Source organism: Ictidomys tridecemlineatus, chromosome 12 (assembly GCF_052094955.1).
Source record: "Ictidomys tridecemlineatus isolate mIctTri1 chromosome 12, mIctTri1.hap1, whole genome shotgun sequence".
Lineage (NCBI taxonomy): Eukaryota > Metazoa > Chordata > Mammalia > Rodentia > Sciuridae > Ictidomys > Ictidomys tridecemlineatus.
In genome coordinates, this window is record NC_135488.1 from 98,839,176 (window position 1) to 98,860,377 (window position 21,202).

General features: G+C 46.4%; 1 protein-coding gene and 1 long non-coding RNA gene across 3 annotated transcripts in view; one reads left to right on the forward strand and one right to left on the reverse strand.

Moving 5' to 3' along the window:
• Window positions 1–21,202, forward strand: part of Alk (ALK receptor tyrosine kinase) — a 651,421-nt gene that overhangs the window by 519,026 nt on the left and 111,193 nt on the right. For both annotated transcript variants that reach the window (XR_013429124.1, XM_040271529.2), the window contains exon 6: window positions 15,563–15,694. Coding sequence is in view for 1 of the 2 variants with exons in the window: in XM_040271529.2 (XP_040127463.2) it covers window positions 15,563–15,694 (132 nt within the window). In the remaining variant the exon portion in view is untranslated. The remainder of the gene's footprint in view (window positions 1–15,562; window positions 15,695–21,202) is intronic.
• Window positions 5,588–21,202, reverse strand: part of LOC144369412 (uncharacterized) — a 56,398-nt gene continuing 40,783 nt past the window's right edge. Inside the window, exon 3 of the long non-coding RNA XR_013429130.1 lies at window positions 5,588–6,347. This is a non-coding gene — a long non-coding RNA (uncharacterized LOC144369412). The remainder of the gene's footprint in view (window positions 6,348–21,202) is intronic.

Consider the following 21,202-nt stretch of genomic DNA (forward strand, 5'->3'; position numbering starts at 1 on the left):
ATTCTTTGAGTACAACTCAGGGTCACCCCTTTTCTAGAGGCTTCCTCCGCCCCTCCTGGTGTGCTCGCCATTCACACACCCCAGTTATGCATTCTCGGTAACAAATACTCCAGAACACAGTGATTTAAAGGACCCGCCATTTTCTTGCATCTCATGATTTCTTGGGACACTAATTTAAGTGGGATTTGACGAGGTAAGTTTTTTGCCCTTCGTGGCTTTAGCAGAGGTCCCATGGTTGCATTCTGATGGCAGATCTGGTTCTGAGATCCAAGGTGGTTTTGCTTTGGGTCTGCTGCCTTGACAGGAAGGCTGGGCTCAAGCTGGGACTGTCACTACAATGCCTACATTTGACCTCTCCAGCATGGTGCCCTTGGGGATGTCAAACTTACACAGATACCCCAGGCTCAAAGGAAAATGTATCCATACAGAAGGTGGGAATGGTATAGCCTTATATGAGCTAAACTTAAAATTCACCTGGTGCCTTCCATCCTGTTCTATGAGTCCAAGCAGTAAGGAGTCTGCCCAAAGTCAAGGAGAGAAAGCAGAGATCCCCAGCCTTCAATAATCCTTCCAAGAGGATTTTAAAAGAATATTCAAATTAGTTTAAAACATGCACACACACACACACACACACACACACACACACCTATTTTAGCACATATCATAATTATGATTTACCCATATGTCTGTCCAAGCATATGGGATGGCTTCAAGTTTATAAAGCATGCTTTTTTTCCCATTTACCATTTACTGAATAGCTAATATGTGCCAAGCACTAAGACTAGCCTTCAGTTTTTCTAAATCTAGAAATGACCTTGTGAGATAGTGAGACCGATGCTAAAGCTCACAACAATTGAGCACCTTGTTCAAGACCAAGCAGCAGCACCCGGGTTCAGAATTGGTCCATCTATCTCCCAAACCCATCTCCTTTCTTTAGCCTCTAGTACATCCTCAATAAGTTAAAAAGACCAGGGGAAATCAAGACTATGCAACTGAAAAGCTTTATATCATGTCCATTTAAAATGGAGTGTCCTTGAACTACCAGGGGTTACCCACACACACACACACACAAAAAGGTGCTCTCCTCTCTGTACCCTTTCCAATGTGTCTGTGCCCTGAAACTCAGTGGCTCTGCCTAAGACCTGCAGGCATGAATGGTTCCCATAGACGGATCTCATCAAGTCTTATCTGTTTTCACACCTATTTTCTCTAAATAAAATTGTAGGCTCTGTCTAGTAGCACTACACTCTTATACTGATGGCAGAGCTGGTTCTGAGATCCAAGGTGATTTTGCTTTGGGTCTGCTGCCTTGACAGGAAGGCTGGCTCAAGCTGGGACTGTCAGTTCTGCAGGCACCTGGCAGAACCTCCCCCCGGCCCAGGTGTTTGGGAAATAGCCATAAAAGTAGAAATGCAGCCCTGTGTGCCTAGGGACCTACTGGGCTAAAAACCTCCCTCTGCACAATGTTTCCCTTACTTAATAGCAAGATTAGAGGCCCAGAGGGTTCTAGCTGAGCTGGGAGTCTCCCCAGAGGCTTTCCAGAACATAATCCACACTTATCACTAATACCAGACACCCCTCTGCACACACAAACCTTCTTTACTGTCCCCTGCTGGCTGAGACCTTGACCAAAGTGAGGGGAAAAAGACTCCTTAGAGCTCAGTGATCCAACCCCACATTTCACAAATGAGCTGATGAAGACAGAGAGAGGCAAATGCCTGGTCCGGGGTCTCATGACAGCATCGGGGTAGAGCTGAGGCCTCCTCACTGCCAGGCCTCCGTGTTCCAGCTGGTTCACTGGCTCACACACCCACACCTTCCACTGAAAGTCAAAGAGGGGAGACTTAAGAAGAAAAATGAAAGGAAGAGACTGAACTTCTTGCAGGGCCACAGCAGCAGGTTTTCTTCTCAGTAGGACACGCTGACTTCCTCGTGTCCTGTGATCTTCACCATGTGTTACGGTTTAGATGGGAGGTGTCCCCCCAAAGCTCATGTATGAGACCATGAGAGAAGAGCTAGAGGAGAAATGATCAGGTCATGACAGCCTTGATCCAGTCAGTGGATTCATCCATGATGGGGTTAACTGGAAACTGAGGCTGGGTAGGGTATGGCCAGAGGAGGTAGGTCACGGGGGTTTGCTTTTGTAATCTGGCCAGTGGAGTCTCTCTCTGCTTCCTGATCGTCATGTGAGCTGCTTTCCTCTGCCACACTCTTCTGCATGATGTTCACTTTCACCTTGAGCCCCGAGGAATGGAGCTGGCTGCCTCTGAGACCTCCGAGACCGTGAGCCCCAAATAAGCTTTTCCTCCTCTTCAATTGTTCTGGGTCTTTTAATCACAACAGAAAAAAAAAGCTGACTAAAACATTATGGCTTATTTTTGAGACCAGTCTAATCAGTCATTTTTTTTTTAATTTTGGAAAACACATATTAAATTTATCATATTAATCATTCCTGAGTATAGAGTTTGGTAGTGTTCAGTATATTCAACATTGTTTAAACAGCCAATTTCCACAACTCTTTCATCTTCCCAAACCAAGACTCTAACCCATTAAACAACAATTCCCATCCAAACCCTCCCCCAGCCCCTGCAACCACCACGCTGCTCTCTGTCTCTATGAACTTGACTGCTCTGGATACCTCATATAAATAGATAAAATCATGCACTTGTCTTTTTGTGACTTGCTTATTTTACTTAGCATAATATCTTCAAGGTTCAACCATGCTATCCATGTAAAAGAATTTCCTCCCTTTTTAAGGCTGAACAATATTCAATTGTATGTATATGTCACATTTTGGTTGTTCATTCATGCATAGACGGATGTTTTGATTACTTCCATCTTTCAGCTATTGTGAATAATGTCGCCATGAACATGGATATACAACCAGCTGTTCAAGACTTTGCCTTCAGTTCTTTTGGATATATGCTCAGAAGTAGAAATGTCAGATCATATTCTCTTTTTATTTTTTTATCGCGAGATCACCATTTCATTTCCCATAGCAGCTGCACCAATTTATATTCCAACCCAATAAGGCAAAAGGGCTCCAATTTCTCCACATCTTCACCAACACTTATGGCTTTTCATCCTAAATCAGTGATCTTCTTGCATATTTCAGTTATGTCCCTTCAAGGAATTGAGTGAAAGGTAATACAAAAAAAAAATGGCTGACATATGTTAGGTACTCACTGACTATTCTTCATGATTATTACTGTTATTTTGATGTACTTTTTTCCTTGCCTATCATCCCTGCTTTTCTTCTTTAGTGAGATTTCTCCCTTTTTTATTTCTGAGGTCAGACCCTGATGTCAGAGTCTCAGAACTAAAACAAGAATACAACCAGGTCTTGACTCCTCACCAAAGCAAGCTACCTTCATCTTTTCCTGGGAGACTCCAGCCTCTTTTCAGATTTCTTTGCCTATACTGTGCCTGTCAAACTGAATACCACAGAAGCTTCTCATTTCCTCCACGGAAACACTGCTTCCTCTTGACCCAGGCTAGAAGGATGGGCTCTACCTTACACACTGCTGGACTGGGTCTTGATCACAACCTCCCTCTTGGTTTTATGCCTGAACAGGAAGCTCTTGTGGACTGTCTCCCCACCTCTCATGACTTTCTGTGAAGGAGCCATCACTTTCTCTTCTGTGTGACACAGCCCTATACAAGAGCCCATCCCATTGATCATGCAGATGAGTGTGCAAAATGTTGGAGACGGTGTCACTGTGCAAGATCTTTCCAGAAGGTCATGATTGCTGCAATGAGCCTCTTGCACGATTCACTTTTTATAGGGACAAATCCCAGCTTCATATGCATGGAGCCAGCCGTGGGAGTTAGGGCTACGTGGAAATCCTCTTCAGTGAATGCCTGTCCTCTGAAATGCCAACCCTAAATTGTGAGTGAAGCATAAATCCTGTGTGAATCCATTACCCTAAAGTATTTATCAAAGAGCATGGTTCATGTATTCTTGCGACAAACTTATTACTGAGAGACCCCCACCCCGAGTGCCAGGCATTGAGGCTCAGCAGTGAAAACACTTGCTCAGCTCTCTATCCCCTGCACGCTAGTCGAGGAGAAAGATCCCAGCAAAATTAATAAGGAAAGCAAAGAACTCATTATAACTAGCAAGAAGAAACAACATGGCAAGGAAGGGAGGTATGCGGGTCTGCACTTACAGGTGGAGACAGAACAGAGATTCTTTGATGAAGTCACAGGGAAAGCATCACTGAGAAGGGAATATTTCAGTAAAGACAAGGAGGTGAGGGTGTGAGCTTCTTATTGGTTTATTGAGATACTGTATGAATGTCGATGGATAATATTACAAATAAGATCTTAATCACTTTCTAGCAGCAGGTAGTTTACAAAGTAATTTTCTGTAATTACCTCCTTTGACCCTGATGATCTCTGATGGCAATAAGATTTTGCCTTGTCCCTGGGGACAAACTATTAGCTCTAGTTTTCAGATCCTATTTTAATCCTCTGTGCCTGGACTTTGTCTTAATACCTACCTGGTACACCATTCCCCTACATTTACCAGCCCTTTGAGAAATTAGAATCCTACTCCAGAATCCCAGATAGCCTCACCCCACAGTCTCATTCTCTTTGGGTCCCTGAAATGGCCAGCTTGCTAGCCTAGGCCTGTCTTTAGCCTGTGGGACTCACTCTCTCTGGCAACTCCTCTGGTTCAAAATACACAACCCTCCCTCTTGTTTATTCCTGGGGCTTCTAAAATGGTCTTTCTCACCCTAATGGTTCTAGACTATTGATTATGAGCATGAGCTTCTGAATCAGGCAGACATAAAAATTCTGCCCTGCCGATACTCTTATCACCTTGGGAATGACTCTTCAAATCTTTGAATCCCAGTTTCCTTCTCAGAAAAAGGAGATAATAACAACAACGACTTTCTATAGTTTCTGTAAGAGCTAAATAAAATAATGTACATAAATCCTAGTGCAGGACCTCATAAGCCCTCAGTAAATGGTGCGGGTGTCATTGTTACTATCATGGTTAATATCTGCGTCAGCACCCACTGGCTGTCTCCTCGGCACGAGCCAGCCCGTCCGCCATGGCTATCATAGGTGGAGCCCATGGAGGCAGCCTCCTGTCTACCTTGAAGGGAGCTCAGTTACCTGTTCCCTTAATTGGAGGTACCTAGAGGCCACATCCCATGATCCGGGTGGCCCTGTCTTATTGCTCCAGCAGAACGATCCCCACTGGCCTTGGCTCTCGCGTGCCAAGCAGGCTTCTGCTCTGCGCCACCTCAAGCCTGGTTTCCGCGGCAGTCTGAGTTGTAGCTGTAATTGTTTGTGATTAGTATTAATTCTCCAAGGTACAACTGGAATTGCTCATTGTTTACTGAACAAACAAGAGAAGAAAATGACATGTTTTATGGGGAGCTGTGGCACAGAGTGGTTAAATATCACCATTTTTCAGGGAGATGGATGGTAGACTGTACACAAGGGTCATTTATAATATTAAAAATAAAATTATTGGTATGTCTTTTCAGCAAGAGCAATGAAGATAAATGTTGAAGAGGGAAACCTTAGGGAAAAGACCAGGCAACTAAATAAAGAGACTTTTGAGGCTACAAAGGAATAAGAAAATTTTTTAATTTCTTCAGAGAGTTCAGCCATGAAAACGAGACTCACTCTGCCTCCCTGGGATGGCCTCCAGGAATCGGGGTGTTCTAGTGAACGCACAGGGAGACTGACTCAGGCCAAGGAAATGGAATTTTGAAACAAGGCCTCGGGGGCTCTTTCATGTCCGCCCGCAGCCCTGGTTCTGCCCCCTCACTCACCCTCACCTCTAGGCCATCAGCCACTCCCATCAGGATCCCCCCAAAATGTCCACTCACGTCCACTCCCTTCCCTTCAACTCCAGGTCACCAGCCTCACCCAAGCCACCTCCATGACTTGCTTGATTACAGTCCCAATCGCAGCGGTCAGCTGGTGTCCCCACTGGGACTGCCCTCTCCAGGACATTCTGCCTGAATCACTCAGAGTAATCTATTTAAAGACTCATCAAATTCAAATATCTTCAGTCTCCTGTTTAAACTCCTTAAGTAAAACCCATGTAGTTCACCAATGGTTCCCAGCTGGCTGGACCTCTGCCCACCCCTGCCGTCGCCCCTCATGACCCCCCGGGACTCCCCTGAACCATCCTGGCCTTTGCTCTGTTTCTAGGACACAACACCCTTTCCCACCCCCAGCTCCTCCCCAGCCTTTCCCACGGCAGGTTTTTCCCATGTCCTGTCTGCTGTGGAGATGACTCATGTGACCACCCCACTGAACGGTCACTCGTGTTTTTCTCCCTTCACCCCTCTCACTCCAGTGCCAGGCGTATGTCCGAAGTTCTGAAAAAGAAAAAAAAAAAGCTGTTCAATAAACCAAAGATTGAATTGGGTTGAGGGGAAGGGAGAAGGTGGGTAGAATTTCTTTGGGGCAACCCAAAGGAATCAGAAATCCCTAGTGGAAGGCAAGGAAACTCCACCTCGTGACATCCTTCTACTTGGACTCTCGGTGATCTCTTTTGTCGTCCTCTGACGTATGGGACACACTTGCCATGTGCCAGAAACTCTCCAGGAAATCAAGTAAGTAAGGCGACCGCTGCCTCAGGGATGTAGTGGAGAAGTTAGCAGCACAGACATCAATGACCAAGAGAGTGAGGTGAAAAGGTGCAGGGGAAAGGTACATAGCTATTTCCAGAACACCCCACGGGGAGACACCTGGCTTCCTTCAGGGAGAAGAGAGGGCAAGTGGGAAAGGGGTGTCTAAGGTAGATGGGATGACGAGATGGCCGGGCCAGGCTACAAAGGGTGTGAGAGGCTGCCAGTCATGGTGTTTAGTTAAAGATCAAAGGGACATGACCTAGCAAAGCGGGCCACCCAACTTGGATGAATGCTGTGGAAACCAGCAGAGGTTTATGGTAGGACTAGACCCCGACAGAGCTGGGTTCAGAAACCTAGTTCTGATGGTGAAGTGACTCCAGAGACAAATGAGGCTGAAATTTCATCTTGCATATGTTATTTTTCACAGCTATTATTTGTTCTGGAAAAGATTTTGGGTCTGTTTCCATTATTGTTTTGCTGACAGGATCTGGCCCCGTGGAGCCTCGGCTCCACCCTGTGATGTGAGGGATGTCCCAAGCTTCTGTCTGTTCCCAAGATTCAGCCTGTCCAGCCCCTTGCTGACCCCTTCCCACCCATCCTTTATGTTAATTCTCCTGAAGTCCTTGGAATAGTCTCCAAAGTTCAGAATTAGAATCCACATACTATTTTGTATATACATGACTTCATAGGTCTCCTCACCAGAATCCTGTAAGTTAGATGGCATTCCTCCTTTAGAGAAAGGAAAACCGTGAATCAGGGTCAAGCTGAGTTCACCCCTCCAACAAGTAGAAGAGGAAGACCGGAGCCTAGGGTGATTTTCTCTACCCCTTAGGGATCTCATCAACACACACTGGACAGAGTGGACCTTGGGCCTGCTGGAGCCATCTCAGAAATGCAATCTGGGTGTGAAAAGAACAGAACATTGGGCCTTGGAGGAGCTCAGCATAGTGAAAGCACAGGTCAGCGGGGGGTGGTGGAAGGCCTGGGATTCCTCTGAGAGGAACTAAAGATGCATTTCTCCAACACTGGAGGTTCTCAGATTTTGGTGTATTTAGTTATCACCTAGAGAATATGTGGAACATGCTGGTTCAGGGCCACCTTCCCAGACATGCTGCTTCTGTTGGTCTGCAGTGGGGCCCACAAAGAAATGGGACCCCCGAGCTCCTGCATGCTCCTGAGTTGGGGGTCTGAGGGCATACCACCAGTGCAATAGCCTCAGCCCATGCTAAATGTGGATGAATGGCTTTAGAGGGTCAGGAAATTAAGGCCCAGAGGGGAAAAGACTGGCTCACAGTCCCAGAGAGCTAGTGGAAAGGCTGGGCCTGGATCAGCTCTCCCACATCCCAGAAAAGTGCTTTCTTCCCTAGCCTGATGGTGAGCATCCATAGCCAGGCCTTTTCCTGGCTGATTGACATTTTGAGTCGAAACCCAAGATGCCAGTTCTTTAATGAGGTTGTACACAGTATAATTTATGAGGCCCAAAGCCCTCTGCAGAACTGGTCCCTGCCAGGCTTAATTTACACAGTTTGCAGGCCTTCCAACACCCCCATTAACGTCAGCAAGAGAGCCGCAACTGTTAGCCTGTACACACAATTTGACTACATCCTTGTCATGTCACCATCCATTTCATGGCTCTGGACTTGTTTATCCTTGAGCACCTGATTCTCCTAGTCCCAGAAAATATTAAGTTTCCATCTGGCAGGCAGAAGCCCAGCCCAGCCCCACAGCTCCAGCTCCATCCCCAGGCCTGACTCTGCATCTTCTGAGTGTAAGACTCCTCCACTCAAGTCTCCTCTTCACTGTAATTTAAGAGCAAGACCCCCTTCTTACAGAAGCAGCATCAGTAACCCTCCACTCTTAATGAGTGTCATCAGTTAAGCAAGAGCAGGCAGGTGGGAGATGGCCAGAAAACTGAGACAAATGTGCCTTTTTTAAAATGCCACATAAATCACCTTAATTAAAAATTAATTAAGTGCCCTAAAATTTGACATTCGTTTAAAAAAGAAATTTGAGTTAGGAGCATTCTGTAGATTTTGTAGCATCATATCTCCAAGACATGGTCAAGGGAGGGGTGTATGTGGGGGTGTCTATTTTGAATGCACAGATTGGGAAAAGTAGTCATTCCCAGAAAATGACTCCAATAAGTCACCCATGGTGTAGAACAGCAATTCATGAACCTGACCTGGGTTAGACGTGTCACTGATGCAAATCTGCACTAATTTCTACTGCATTCACAGAGAAGATAAATGGGCAAACAAATGTGCCATGCAGTTTGGGGAGAGGTGTTCCAGGTTGCAAATGACAGATGACTGAGACAAGAAAGGCCAATGTTTGCTGGCTTAGTGAAGTGAATGGCTTAGTAAAGATGCATAAGGAGGCAGAAGGCTTCATGGGAGTGTCACCAACTACAGTCAGCATTAATCAAGCTGGCACTAACTACATCAAATCCACCTCATAAACAAATAGCCACAAATAACTGTTGTCCAGAACCCTAGAATCAAGACATCAGAGACGGAATGGGTCTTGGAGATAGGAGTTGAGGTCAGCACCCTCACTGGACCACTGGTGTGGTAGGTAGAGGTGAAGGATCTGCCCAAGATACACTGCCGCTCAGCTGCAGATTTCTCCAGCCTTCCAAGGAAGTGGTACTTAACCATGCATGCCTGAAAAGTGCCATGGGAGCATTTAAAAACACCAGTGTCAAGGGCCTCTCCTCCAGAGATACCCATGCCAATGGTCCAGGTAGAAGGTGAACATCAACAGTGTTTCTCACTTCCCAGGAGACTCTCACAGGTGTCAGGTCACTGCTCCTGGAAGACTAATCTGAGTTGTAGGAAGGATCCCACCCTGGGATCATCTGACCATATTCTGGGACCTCACGGTGCTTTAATAGCTGAGAGACCTCAGGTAAAGCACCCAGTAAGTGACTGGTTACGTATCATGGTGTCTTACTGTTGGAAGCAATGTAGATTGCTTAGGTTCTTGAATCTTTCTTTAGTCTTCTGATTAGTCAAGTGGGAATATTAACTGTTCTGCTGGGTTTTTATGAGGTTCAAACAAGGTAGAATTAGGAAAACACATTATTGTAACCCAGGAAGTGGATTAATCCACTGATAGGGATTACCTGGGTGGTAACCACAGGCAGGTAAGGTGTGTGTGGCTGGAGGAGACAGATCACTGAGGCCTGCCTTTGGGTTTTATATTTTGTCCCTGGTGTCCCTCTGCCTCCTGTTGCCATGTTCTGAGCTGTTTTCCTCCTCCACACCCTTCCATCATGATGTTCTGCCTCATCTCAGACCCAGAGCAATGGAGCCAGTCATCAACTGACTGAGATCTCTGAAACTGAAAGCCAAAATAAATTTTTCCTCCTCTAAAATTGCTCACAGAGGCAAAAAAGCTGACTAAAACATAAGGAGTGCATGTTCACATCCAAGCCCCTGAAGGGGGCACTCAGAAGTGGGATACAACTACCCAGGACCCCAGGTACCCTGCTCTACAGGCCAGAACAAATCGTTTCACAACCACAGAGAGGATGGTGCTTAGGAAGCTCAGGCCCTTGATTAAAACCATTCACCAACGGTGCTTTCCTCCTTAGAATTTATGGGCCCATAACAAAAAGAACTTGAGGAGACAGAGTGTTTGTTTTTGTTGCGCCCCATTAGTTCTGAGTTTGGGCTGGCACTAGAGATCAGAGTACCCAGCGTCCATCTAATTGAATATCTCATAAGCATAAAGCTCCCTGGGTGTGCAGGAGATTGCCAGGAGCCTGGAATTCTCCAGCTGGGGAAGGAGATGGAGAGTTTGTGGAAGCAGGGCTCAAAGAGACAGTTTCTCTAGGCTACTGCTGTGCCTTAGCCCAGGAAGAAGAATAACATCCAGGGCCCCCAGAGGGTGAAAGAATAACTACTGGGCCCCCTCTTTGCAGAGGCTTGTGGGTGAAGGGCAGGGATACTGACTTCCTGCTCTTCTGCATACCCCCCCTCATCCACACTCCTGAGGACACCCATCTCTTGGATGACCTCCACAGACACAGCACAAAGGACAAGGAACAAAGCTCAAAAATCTGTGGGCTCTCACCAATCCCTCAGCAAGCCAGTGTGACCACTACAGGCCTTTATCAATTCCAAATATCAAGCTCAATTCCCAAATATCAAGATAGGGAGACCTATATACCAGGCACTGGTTATGGACCCTAAAGATAAAACTTGACACCTCTCTTGGAGTCATTTGTGGTTTGGTGAGGAAGGCAAGCATACAAACAGCTAGTCATAATACTAGGCCAACTGCCCACCATGTTAAATGCAAGAAGCAACATGATACAGATATCCAAGGACTGTCCATGGAGAGGGACAATGGGAGAACACAGGTGAGGTGGGAAGATCCACACCTCCATTGCTGAGAGGTGAGGAGCTGTGAGAAGGCACCCCCAGAGGTGGGCAACCCCAAAACAGTCAATGGTGACTGTATAATCCCTCAGGGAACAAAGTATCTAGAAATCAGTAACGGGAAGGTGGGTAAGGGCAGGGAGGAAAAGGAAAAGAGGAATCAACAAGGAAAATCTGGAGAGGTTCAGATTACATAAAAATTGTAAACACCCTTATCTAAAGTGCATTATAAGCAGAATGAAAATACACATGAACTACAAACAAATAAAAGCTATGTCACACATATCAGATATACTTTTACCTCCTTATTAATGATCTCCTGCCACTCAATATGAAACATAAAGGGACTAGGGGGGGTCTCAGTGGGAGAGCATTTGTCTACCATGAATGAGGCCCTGGATTCTACCCCCCAAGTACTGTAATCAAGAAGGAGGAGGAGGATGGGAAGGAGGAGGAGAGTTTAAGGAGAAGAGGCTAATAAATAAATGGGCACAAACAGTGGTTTTCCTAAAAACCAAAGTTAGGGAAATAAACAAAAATGCTGGTAATGTGAAAAAAAAATTAACCTCACTATCAAAGAAATTCAAAATAAAACATCAGGAAGATACCTTCAGTAAAAAAATTAAAATTATGGTAACACTCGAGGCTGGCCAGGATGAAGCAGGAAGGACGTGCCTATGTGAACACAGCTGGTGAAGAGTGTAAATTGGATTAACTTCTAGAAAGCAATTTGGCAATATGTATCAAGAGCCTTTAAAATGTTTATACCTTTTGATTCAGTAATTCCACCTCTGGGAATCTATCCTATGAAAATAATCTGAAATGCAGGCAAAGGTTTATGCTCAAAGATATTCTTCAAAGTGGTATTATAAACAGACTAGCAGCCCAATCATTAAATAATGCTTAAATAATGATGGTGCATATCCCACACCGGATTGTAGCCATTCAAAGGAATTCATAGAGGGAATTTTTAAGCCCTTGGAAAAGCTCGTGATATAACCTTAATTATCTCAAGGCCTTATATACATATGACATGACTGTATACACTTTTAAACCATAGGCAGGAAAAAAATAAATTAAAAATAAATCAAGGTTATGGGCTTGGGTGTGGCTTAGTGGTGGAGCACTGGGTTCGATCCTCAGCACCACATAAAAATAAATAAATAAAATAGGGTATTTGTCTAACTACAACTGAAAAGTGGATATGGGAAAAAGAAAAAAAAAGATAAATCAAGGTTAAAAATGGTGGTCTGTGAGTGGCTGGATTCTGGCGGATATTTTTGTTTCTTTTTACTCCACTTCCAAACTTTAGACAATGGGTTTATGTTTTTAGAATGAAGGAAAAGGAACTGTAAGACCTACTCAGGGAATGATAAGTGTGGAAAACGCTCATATGTTTGTGAAGCTGTACAGTGGGAAGCCCGGGGTGAATGCAACACGACCCATTGGTTGAGGGAGACTTTACAGGTTTTGAAGTTTGCTTGATCTAAAGCTGCAATGGACTTTGATTGACCAGGCTCTCAGCTGCTTTAGTCTGTGATTTCAGCTAAATTTGAGTTAGATGGTGTATGAACTTCCTATTGCCGTTTTCTGAAGTAGGCCTGGGAGTGAGAATAATAAAGACCTACCTGTGTTTAATTATCACAAAAGTGGCGAAAGTGCTTTGGAAATGAAATCACCAAGCAAATGTGAAGCAGAACTTTTCTTATTATCCTAAACAACGTAGTCTGTTTTTCATTTCTATAATGAAATAATGAAGGCAGACTACTTTACAGAGACAGGAGGTTTATTTGGTCACAGTTTATTTAGCTCACAACTGGAAGTCCAAACTGCATGGCCCAGACTCTGGCAAGGGCTCCCCACGGCTACATCAGGTCATGGCAGGAGCACACTGTATCTGTGTCTATCTGCTCTCATTCCCTTTTTTCAAAAAGCAAGCAGGATTGAAACATGGGAACTCTACCCCAATGACCTAACTAACCAGTTTCCAAAGGCCCTGCTTCTAAATCTTAGTGGGTTAAATTTCCACCCTCTTAATAACATTAACATATGTTCCCCGCATGAGCTGCGGGGAAGGCGACAAACCTAGCAATATCTTTGCCCTGAAAGAGGGGCAGAGAGGATATGCAATGTCATTGAGCTTCCCCATTTTCTCCTACAAAGTCGAAATAATAAAGTCTCCCTGTCCTGGTCCTTACAAGACTTAGTGCCAGCAGGTATTGGGTCTGTTGTGCCTTTGATTCCTGGGACATACCCCATAGCACCCTAGCACAGCCCCATAGGCAGCACCTGGGGAAAGTGCAGCCCCTCTGCTCCATCAGAAGAGACTGAGCTTCCCCCAAACAAGATTTTACTAGGGAAGCGTTTTACCTGCCAGCTTCCAGTAGGACCCAACTGAAATGAGGAACATTTTGACCCACAAAATTAAAGCTATAATTTAACATCTTGGCTTTTTGAATGAGCAGAAGTCTGTTTCTGCCCTTCCCTCGGTATTTTCATCCTGCGTGTTATCTGAGGGTATTCAGGATAGAAGGAAAGTGAGTTTTCATTATGCAGAACCCTGAACTTAGCATTCCTAAACTAGTTCATGTCTTAGGTTATCTCAAGGCCCAGGGACAGATGGGTGGCAGTTTTCCTTCCCTGTAAAGAAGAGAAGCATAGATGTAGCAACATCAGAGAACTACAAAGAACGAGTCACAAAACCACACTAAGGAACTAAGAAGTTGATCTAAAGCTGCAATGGACTTCAGTTGACCAGGACCTCGGCTGCCTTAGTCTGTGACTTCAGCTGGAGTTGGGTTTGGATGGTGTATTAATTTCCTATTGCCGTTGTAAAGAACTACCACAAACTTAATGGCTTACTGCAACACAAATTTATTCTCTTATGCTTCAGGAGGGCAAAAGTCTGAACCCAGTTTCACTGGGCTAAAGGCTCACTGTAGGATGGGTGGGGCTGGTTCTTCTGGGGACACTAAGGAGAATCCAAGTCCTTACCTCTCCCCGCTTCTCAGCCCTCCCTCTGTCCCTCCCTCTCTAGGCCTCCTGCCCCATGTGACTCATGGCCCCTTACTCCCATGACTCCAAGCTCCTGCTTCCAATGGGACATCCTCTCCCTCTTACTGTCACTCTCTTGTCTCTCTCTGATGAGGACCCTTGTGTCCCCACTGGGCCCACCCAAATAATCCAGGAGAATCTCTCCACCTAACAAGCCTTACCCACCTCGGCAGAGTTCCTTTTACCATAACGTTCATATTCATCTTAGGTTCTGGGGATTCCGATGCAGCTGTTTGGGCCTATTTGGGCTGACTCCAGAGAGATGCCTTCTACGCAGGCCCAGCTGGAGCCGGTGAAGGGCCAGAGGCTTGGTCAGCTTGATGGAAAATATGGAAAGTTGTCCATGAATTCCAGAGCCAGGCTGAATGGAGCCAAGGCCAAACAAGTGTAGGGAAGAATGTGCGAAGGTTGTCGCAGGTGGAACCTGTGGGCTGGACCTGGATGGCTAGCACGTTATAGGGTGCACCATCCCATGACCATCACATAACCCTGCAGCCCAGGTGATTGTTGAGGCCCAAGCTAACATGGCAATGGAGCTAGAAAACAAGGCAGAAGGTCAGGCAGCCTTCTTAGAAGATCAACTAAGGTGGGGGCTCTGCCCACTCATCTCCAGGGAAGGCAGAGGCTTCCAGACCCCCTGTCAACAGAGAGCTGGGTAGCAGGAGACACCAGCAAGGCCTTTGCCTGGTGCTGCTCAGACAAAGCCATCGACTCAGCTCCTCTCTATAGGCTGGATCTATGGGGCCTGCATCGACTCACGTGGTCAGAGGCTAATTAATTATCCTAATGCATCATGCTTAGCATAGAAGCTAATAACTGCTAATAAGTTCATTATAACTCACCTCCTCTCCTTTCCCTCATGGATAATATGATTTATCTAAGAACTTCAGAATTGGAATAAATCTTAGCGATGTAGTCCAAATACCTCCTTTTGGAAGAAAGACAGAAGCCAGATAGACAAGAGACTTGGTCAGCCTCACACAGACATTCATGGAAGAGCCAGTCCAGGCGGAGGGTCCGACTCTCACCAGGGTGTTCTTTGCATTTCGCAACGTAAGGTGGTGTATGTCTCTAGAATTCACTCAGAAAGTCACACTGGGGTCAAGGACAGGGAAGAGATAGGTGGCATCAGCTGGTGCCCTGAATTTGACCCTGAGGATAGAGCTGACTGTGCAGATGAGATGCCACCTGGAGGCTGACCATCTGGCACATGACACAAAACCATGTGTCTGCGGACCCCAGAGTGTTTGGGGAAACTGGGCCAAACATCAACCACCAGCCACTCACCGTTGCTGGGCTGGGAGATCCCCAGCAGGCTTGGGCATGTGTCAGGGGCTTTGACTTGCTCTCAGCCTGCTGGTCTTGACCTTGGGTCTGGCCAGGTTGAGGTGCAGGTGACACAGTCGTCCTTGGGCTGTGAAAGGCAGGGCAGGGTCAGGCCCTCCTCCAGCCTTCTCTCAGGGCAGCCAGTGCCTGGAGCCACCCAAACTGACAAGGAATGTGTGTCTGTGTGCTCTCCAGGAACATCCCCAGGCTCCAAGATGGCCCTGCAGAGTTCCTTCACATGTTGGAATGGGACAGTCCTCCAGCTCGGGCAGGCCTGTGACTTCCACCACGACTGCGCCCAGGGAGAAGACGAGGGTCACTTATGCAGTGAGTAGAGGGGGACTGCCCCACCCTGGCCCACACCCTGTGCCTCTCCTGTCCCTGTCACCCCAAGCACGTGTGCTTGGACAGCCTTCCTGACATCCAGTGACACTGGTGACTGCTCTCCTGGCCACACAGAGTGTTCCAGAGATGGAGCCATGAGGTGTGGTCTGGAAACTCACGGTGCTCTGTGGCCTGTGGTTACATCCATTAAAAATCAAACAAGATCCTCTAAGTTATGCTGTCAGCATCCTTAAGGCCCAGAGAAAGCACGCAAGATCAGCCCTCCCTCTGTCCTGTGACACTAGCAGCCCTCTCTGCCCACTTCCCAGGCTCTCCCAGCCCCATCTGTCAGCAGCCACCTGCCATTCCCAAACCCCTCATCCTCTGTGCACCCCCAATCCAGCCACATCAAACCATCTCTCAGCTCTCTCACACCTCCCTGGGTTTGTACCTGTGGTCTCCCTTTCCCAAAGCATCCTGTCCCCTCCCAAGTCACTCCCACTTCTTCAAGACCACCTCAAGAACCAATTTTAAAAAACTTCTGACCATCCCCCAAAATACAACAGGGTCTTCTTCCTTCAGATCCTTTCCCCTCGACTCAGTATATCCTGCTACTCATAATTATTTCCCTCACTTTTATTAATAGCTCTTTTGAGATAAAGTTCATAGACCTACACCTCACCCCTTTAAAGTGTATATGCAATTCAGTATTCCTTAGTATTTATGGTTATTGGGCTGTACAACCATTACCACAATCTAACTTTAGAACACTTTTAACACTCCAAAAAAGGAGCCCCTTGCATCTCTCCCCAGTTTCCTCCCACATTCCTGCCACTAGCCCTAACCAACCAAACATTTTCTGTTTCTATAGATTTGCCTATTGTGAATATTTCATACAAATGGCTACATACACCATGTGATCTTTTGTGATGAATTTCTTTCACTTAACATTTTTTGATGTTCATCCATGTTGTGGCATATATCGTTTCTTCATTTCTTTTTGCTGAACAATACTGTTGCCTTGGAGAGATAGACCACATTTTTCTTATCCATTCATTTGTTCATTGGCATTTGGGTTTCCAGTTTGGGGTCATTGTGAATAACGCTACCGTGAATGTTCACGTACAGTTGTTGTATGGACGTGGTGTTTTCAGTCCTCTTGGGCATATACCTAGGAATAGAATTTCTGGGTCATGTGGTTAAACTCTGCATTGAACATCTGAGAAACTTTTCAACCTTTTTCCAAGGCAGCTGAACATCACACATGCCCACCAGCAATTTATGAGGGTTCCAGTTTCTTCACCTCCTTGCCAACACTTGTTATTATCTGTTCTTTTATTTTAGCCATTCTAGTAAACATGGATCCCTTCTGTTTCATGGAGATGAGTTCCATTGTCTCTCTGTGGGCAGTTGGGTCTGGTCATCTTTCCCACCAGTATCCCTCATGATTCTTGGTACAGTGTAGGTGCTCACTGACTCTTGGATGATTGAAAGGAATGAATGAATGAGTTGGGAAATTTGAGCTGTATAAAAGGAAAGTGAGTTGTGGCCACACTGGTATTTAGGAGCAGAGTGGAGACCCAGCCAGCACTCACTCTACATGAACACAGGGCTCCTGGCAGCTGCTTCCCCCGAGGTCACTCCTGCAGAGCCAGAGAAACTGCAAGTGCTTCTAGAGCACCTATGCTGAGCTAGGAAATGGGGTAAATCCTGGAGCAGGACAAGTATGAGTTTTCTGTCCTCAAAGCTCTAAAAACCCAAAGCAGGTGTAGAATGTTTTTGATGTTCATTCCTGGGCCCAGGCAGGAGCAAATGCCCTACCTCTCAGACACTCAGACCCTAAGACACCACCGGCCTATGAAGAAGTTTGCAAAATAGCTTTAACATCTTAACAGTGTCACCCAAGTCATCTGGACTCCTTGCAGGGGAAGGGTTTTCAATTATACTCACTTTAATTGAAGCCATAGAGACATTCATTTTTCAATTTTAAAAACCTCATTTTTATATGAAGCTTTCAAATGAAGTTTTGCAATTGTAACAGAATTGCTTTTGCAGTGTATTTTTAGATAAAATTCAGTGAAGAGTTTCAGGAAGTGCTTGGTTTGTCCCATACGTTTCTGCTCCTGGCCTTTCTCAGAGTTTTTACCACACATGTGGCCTGAAATGCAGGCTGGCCAGCCCACAATGCTTGCAGCAGTAGTCTGTCTGAGCCTCTCTAGTTAATTTGTGTCCACAGTATTCCAGCAGTGCCTCTGAGCTGTGTGATTTTGCAATGGCCTTTAAAAAAAAAATTTTTTTTTTGATACCCACTTCCCAACAGATCAGGCAGGCCATGCCCTGATTTACAAATGGGAAAATGAAGGCACAGAGAAGGTAATGGATTTGTTCAGGGTCACACAGCATGTCTAGGACAGAGCTGTGATTAGAGCACTGAGCCTTCGGGATCCAGCCCATTAGTGTGAGCTCAGGGCATTTCCCCGCCACTTCAGAAGTTGCCATCATGAATTTCCAGGGCCAGTTCTGAGCTTCAGACAGCTTGACTTGGGTACAGAGTGCAAGAGCCTGGGGCTCAGTGACCTTTTCAACCACATTTGAAAACCTGTTCTGACCAGCTTTCAGAGTGACAGCTCAACCCTGGACAGTCCCCACCCCCACCCCCCAATAATTCCTTTGCTACAGAAATCAGTTGCTAGGAGGAGAGGTAGTCCAGTCTTTTTCCCACTGTGTTCTTGGCAGAACTCCTTGTGAATATCTCTTTCTTTACGTGCACGCTCTGGTCTCTGGCATCTTTGCTGTTTTTCCCCGTCACACTGTTGATTCCGGTCACCATCCCCATGAGGATAACAACGATCATAATGCGGCTAACATTTATGGAGTGTTTACTATGGGCCGGGAGCTGCTCCGAACGCTAACTCATTTCATGCTCACCGCAGTCCCTGGCGATGCTCTCACGCCCATCTTGGGGATAAGGAAGCCGGTCCATGCCCAAACTCACCCAGAGGCTGAGCACTGACTCAGACGCAGGCTGACTCCAGAGCCCACACTCTGGACCACGGAGACTCGTCTGTTCTATGAGTCTCAGCATTTGGCAGCGCTAAGCACTAAATCTAGCTACAGACTCATCCAGGACAGAGGGACCAGGAAAAGTCAGAGAGGTCCAGGTCTCTGCTACCAGGTCTCCCTTCTCTGAAGGAGCAAGTCAGGATCAGACCATTAGCCTTCACTACCCAGGTCTCAGTTTTCTCGTCTAGAACATAAGACCTTTGTCAACATTTTCAATTAAAAATTTTACCAAATCCAAGTGAGACATCCCAGACCCTGTAACCCATGGAAGGGTGTCTGCTGGATTCCTGGAGTGTCCAACCAATAGCCTCAGTGGCATGTGGTTCCCCGGAAAGGGGGCAGGTATCCCCACTTCCCTCCCTGACAGTCCAGAGCTCACAGCTATTATAGACAGGTCCTGCCCCTCCTTGGACTCAATAATCTCATCTGTTTTGTGGGGATGATCTTCCTGCCAGGCAAGAACAGTTTTTTAAAAGTTTATTTCTTTATTGTAAAATAAAACATGCTGGTGGTAAAATACTTGGGAAATCTAGAAAAGTGCACAGGAGAAAATAACTATTGCCCATAATCTTCCCTCTCAGACATTCAGAGATAACCATAATATTTTGATGTATTTCTTGCAGCATTTTTCCCATGACTCCATATTTTCAAGGAAATGTATAACACATATTTATCAAAAATGTTAACACAGTTGTCACACAGAGAGGAAAAGAAGGAGTGTCATTTGGCCTGGCGTTTATGCTTGGCAGCTCCTGCGGTTGTGGCTGAGGTCACGTCTCTGTGACTCTACCAATTCGTCTCTCTTAGAGTGGAATCAGGTGTCATCATTGCCAAATGTTGTGGGATTGAGTGACCCACACACAGCCCGGCTTGCCATCCAGCCAGTGACACACCGGCTGCCACCCAGGAAGGGGGTGGGCAAGAGCAATGCTTCTTGGATGTCAAGGTGTGGTGCGTGGGAATGGCCTGGAACGCTTGTTAACATGCAAATTGAGTCTGTGGGCTGGGTGGCACCTCAGATTCCACACCTCTAACCGTTCCACAGGTCAAGTAGCTACGCAGGTCCCCAGACACCATTTGGAGTGACAAGAGATTAAAAGATCCACCCCCCTCCCATTTCATCCTATAAATAAACATTGAAGTCCTACAATGTACCAAAGCACTCAGTAGGTACTCAGGATGAATGAGAAGAGGGTCATCAAAGAATGAGTTGAAACTGGGCTTATGCCTATAATCCCAGAGGCTCGGGAAGCTGAGGCAGGAGGATCACACGTTCAAAGCCAATCTCAGCAAAAGGGAGACACTAAGCAACTCAGTAAGACTCTGTCTCTAAATAAAATACAAAATAGGGCTGGGGCTGGGGCTCAGTGGTTGAGTGCCCCTGAGTTCAATCCCTGGTACCCCCCAAAATAAAAGGATGAGATGACCCTTTAGACACAACTTTATGAGCCAACCTTCCCCTGAGCCGTTGGCCTCAGCATTGATTTCCCAAACTGGGCCTAATCCACCAGGGGTCTTTGTTTTGACGCCCCTCCCCAGGCCTCTTGCTGAGCATGGCTGCCCTGCTGGGCTTGAGGTCATGGGAATCCTCAGCTCCTCTTCCTCCCATCAGGGTCTTAATTGCCACATCAAGGGTCCATGAACCTGCCTTGCTGTGTTGCCTGCCCCCTCTGCCCTCATTCAATCAGCCAGAAAGAAATAGGGCTTCCACTCCCAGCTTACCCTGACCCCTAGGCCAGCTAGGACAAAGATGGGCTTCCAGAAGACAGAGAATGCCCGGCTTTCCCCGTTCCTGCCCTGGTGGGAGACATGGCAAAGCCGCCACATCTGCAGCCTTGATGAGGCCTGTCCAGAGGCCACCAAGGGATGTGTGTCTGTCCCTCCCCAGGTGGTGTCTGAGCCCTACCCTGATGAGGGCCCCTCACTCAGGCGTGAATGATAATTAAGAATACTACCACCATTTTATATTTGCACAACTCTGTTTACAAGGTATTTCCACACTCCCTTATTTTGACCTAAAACCTGTCCTGGGAAACAGACACTAATCTTACCCCATTTCACAGGTAAGGAACTCCAGGCTCTAAAACAGGAAGGGACGGTCCTAAGGTCACACAGTAGGCACTATGACCCCTAGTCTGCAAGGCTACCCAGATCCCAGTGCAACTGTGGTGCCGGTACCCAAAAGTCAGGCTCCGTTCTCCCTCCAGCTCCTGAAGGGTCAGGAGGGAGTGATAGGTTTGCAACCTCAGCTCATCCTGCCCCCTTCTCCCACCCGCCCATCGCCTGCCAGAACCTTCCATCGTGGTCTTTGGTTTTTAAAGCCCCCTTGGGAAGGACGCTCTGTGGAAGGTCACTTCCCGACACCAGTTGGTTTATGCAGAAGAAGTGCATGTGGGATCCCTTGAGGGGGGAGTAGAAAATAAAACAGGAAGATCTCCTTAGCTTTTG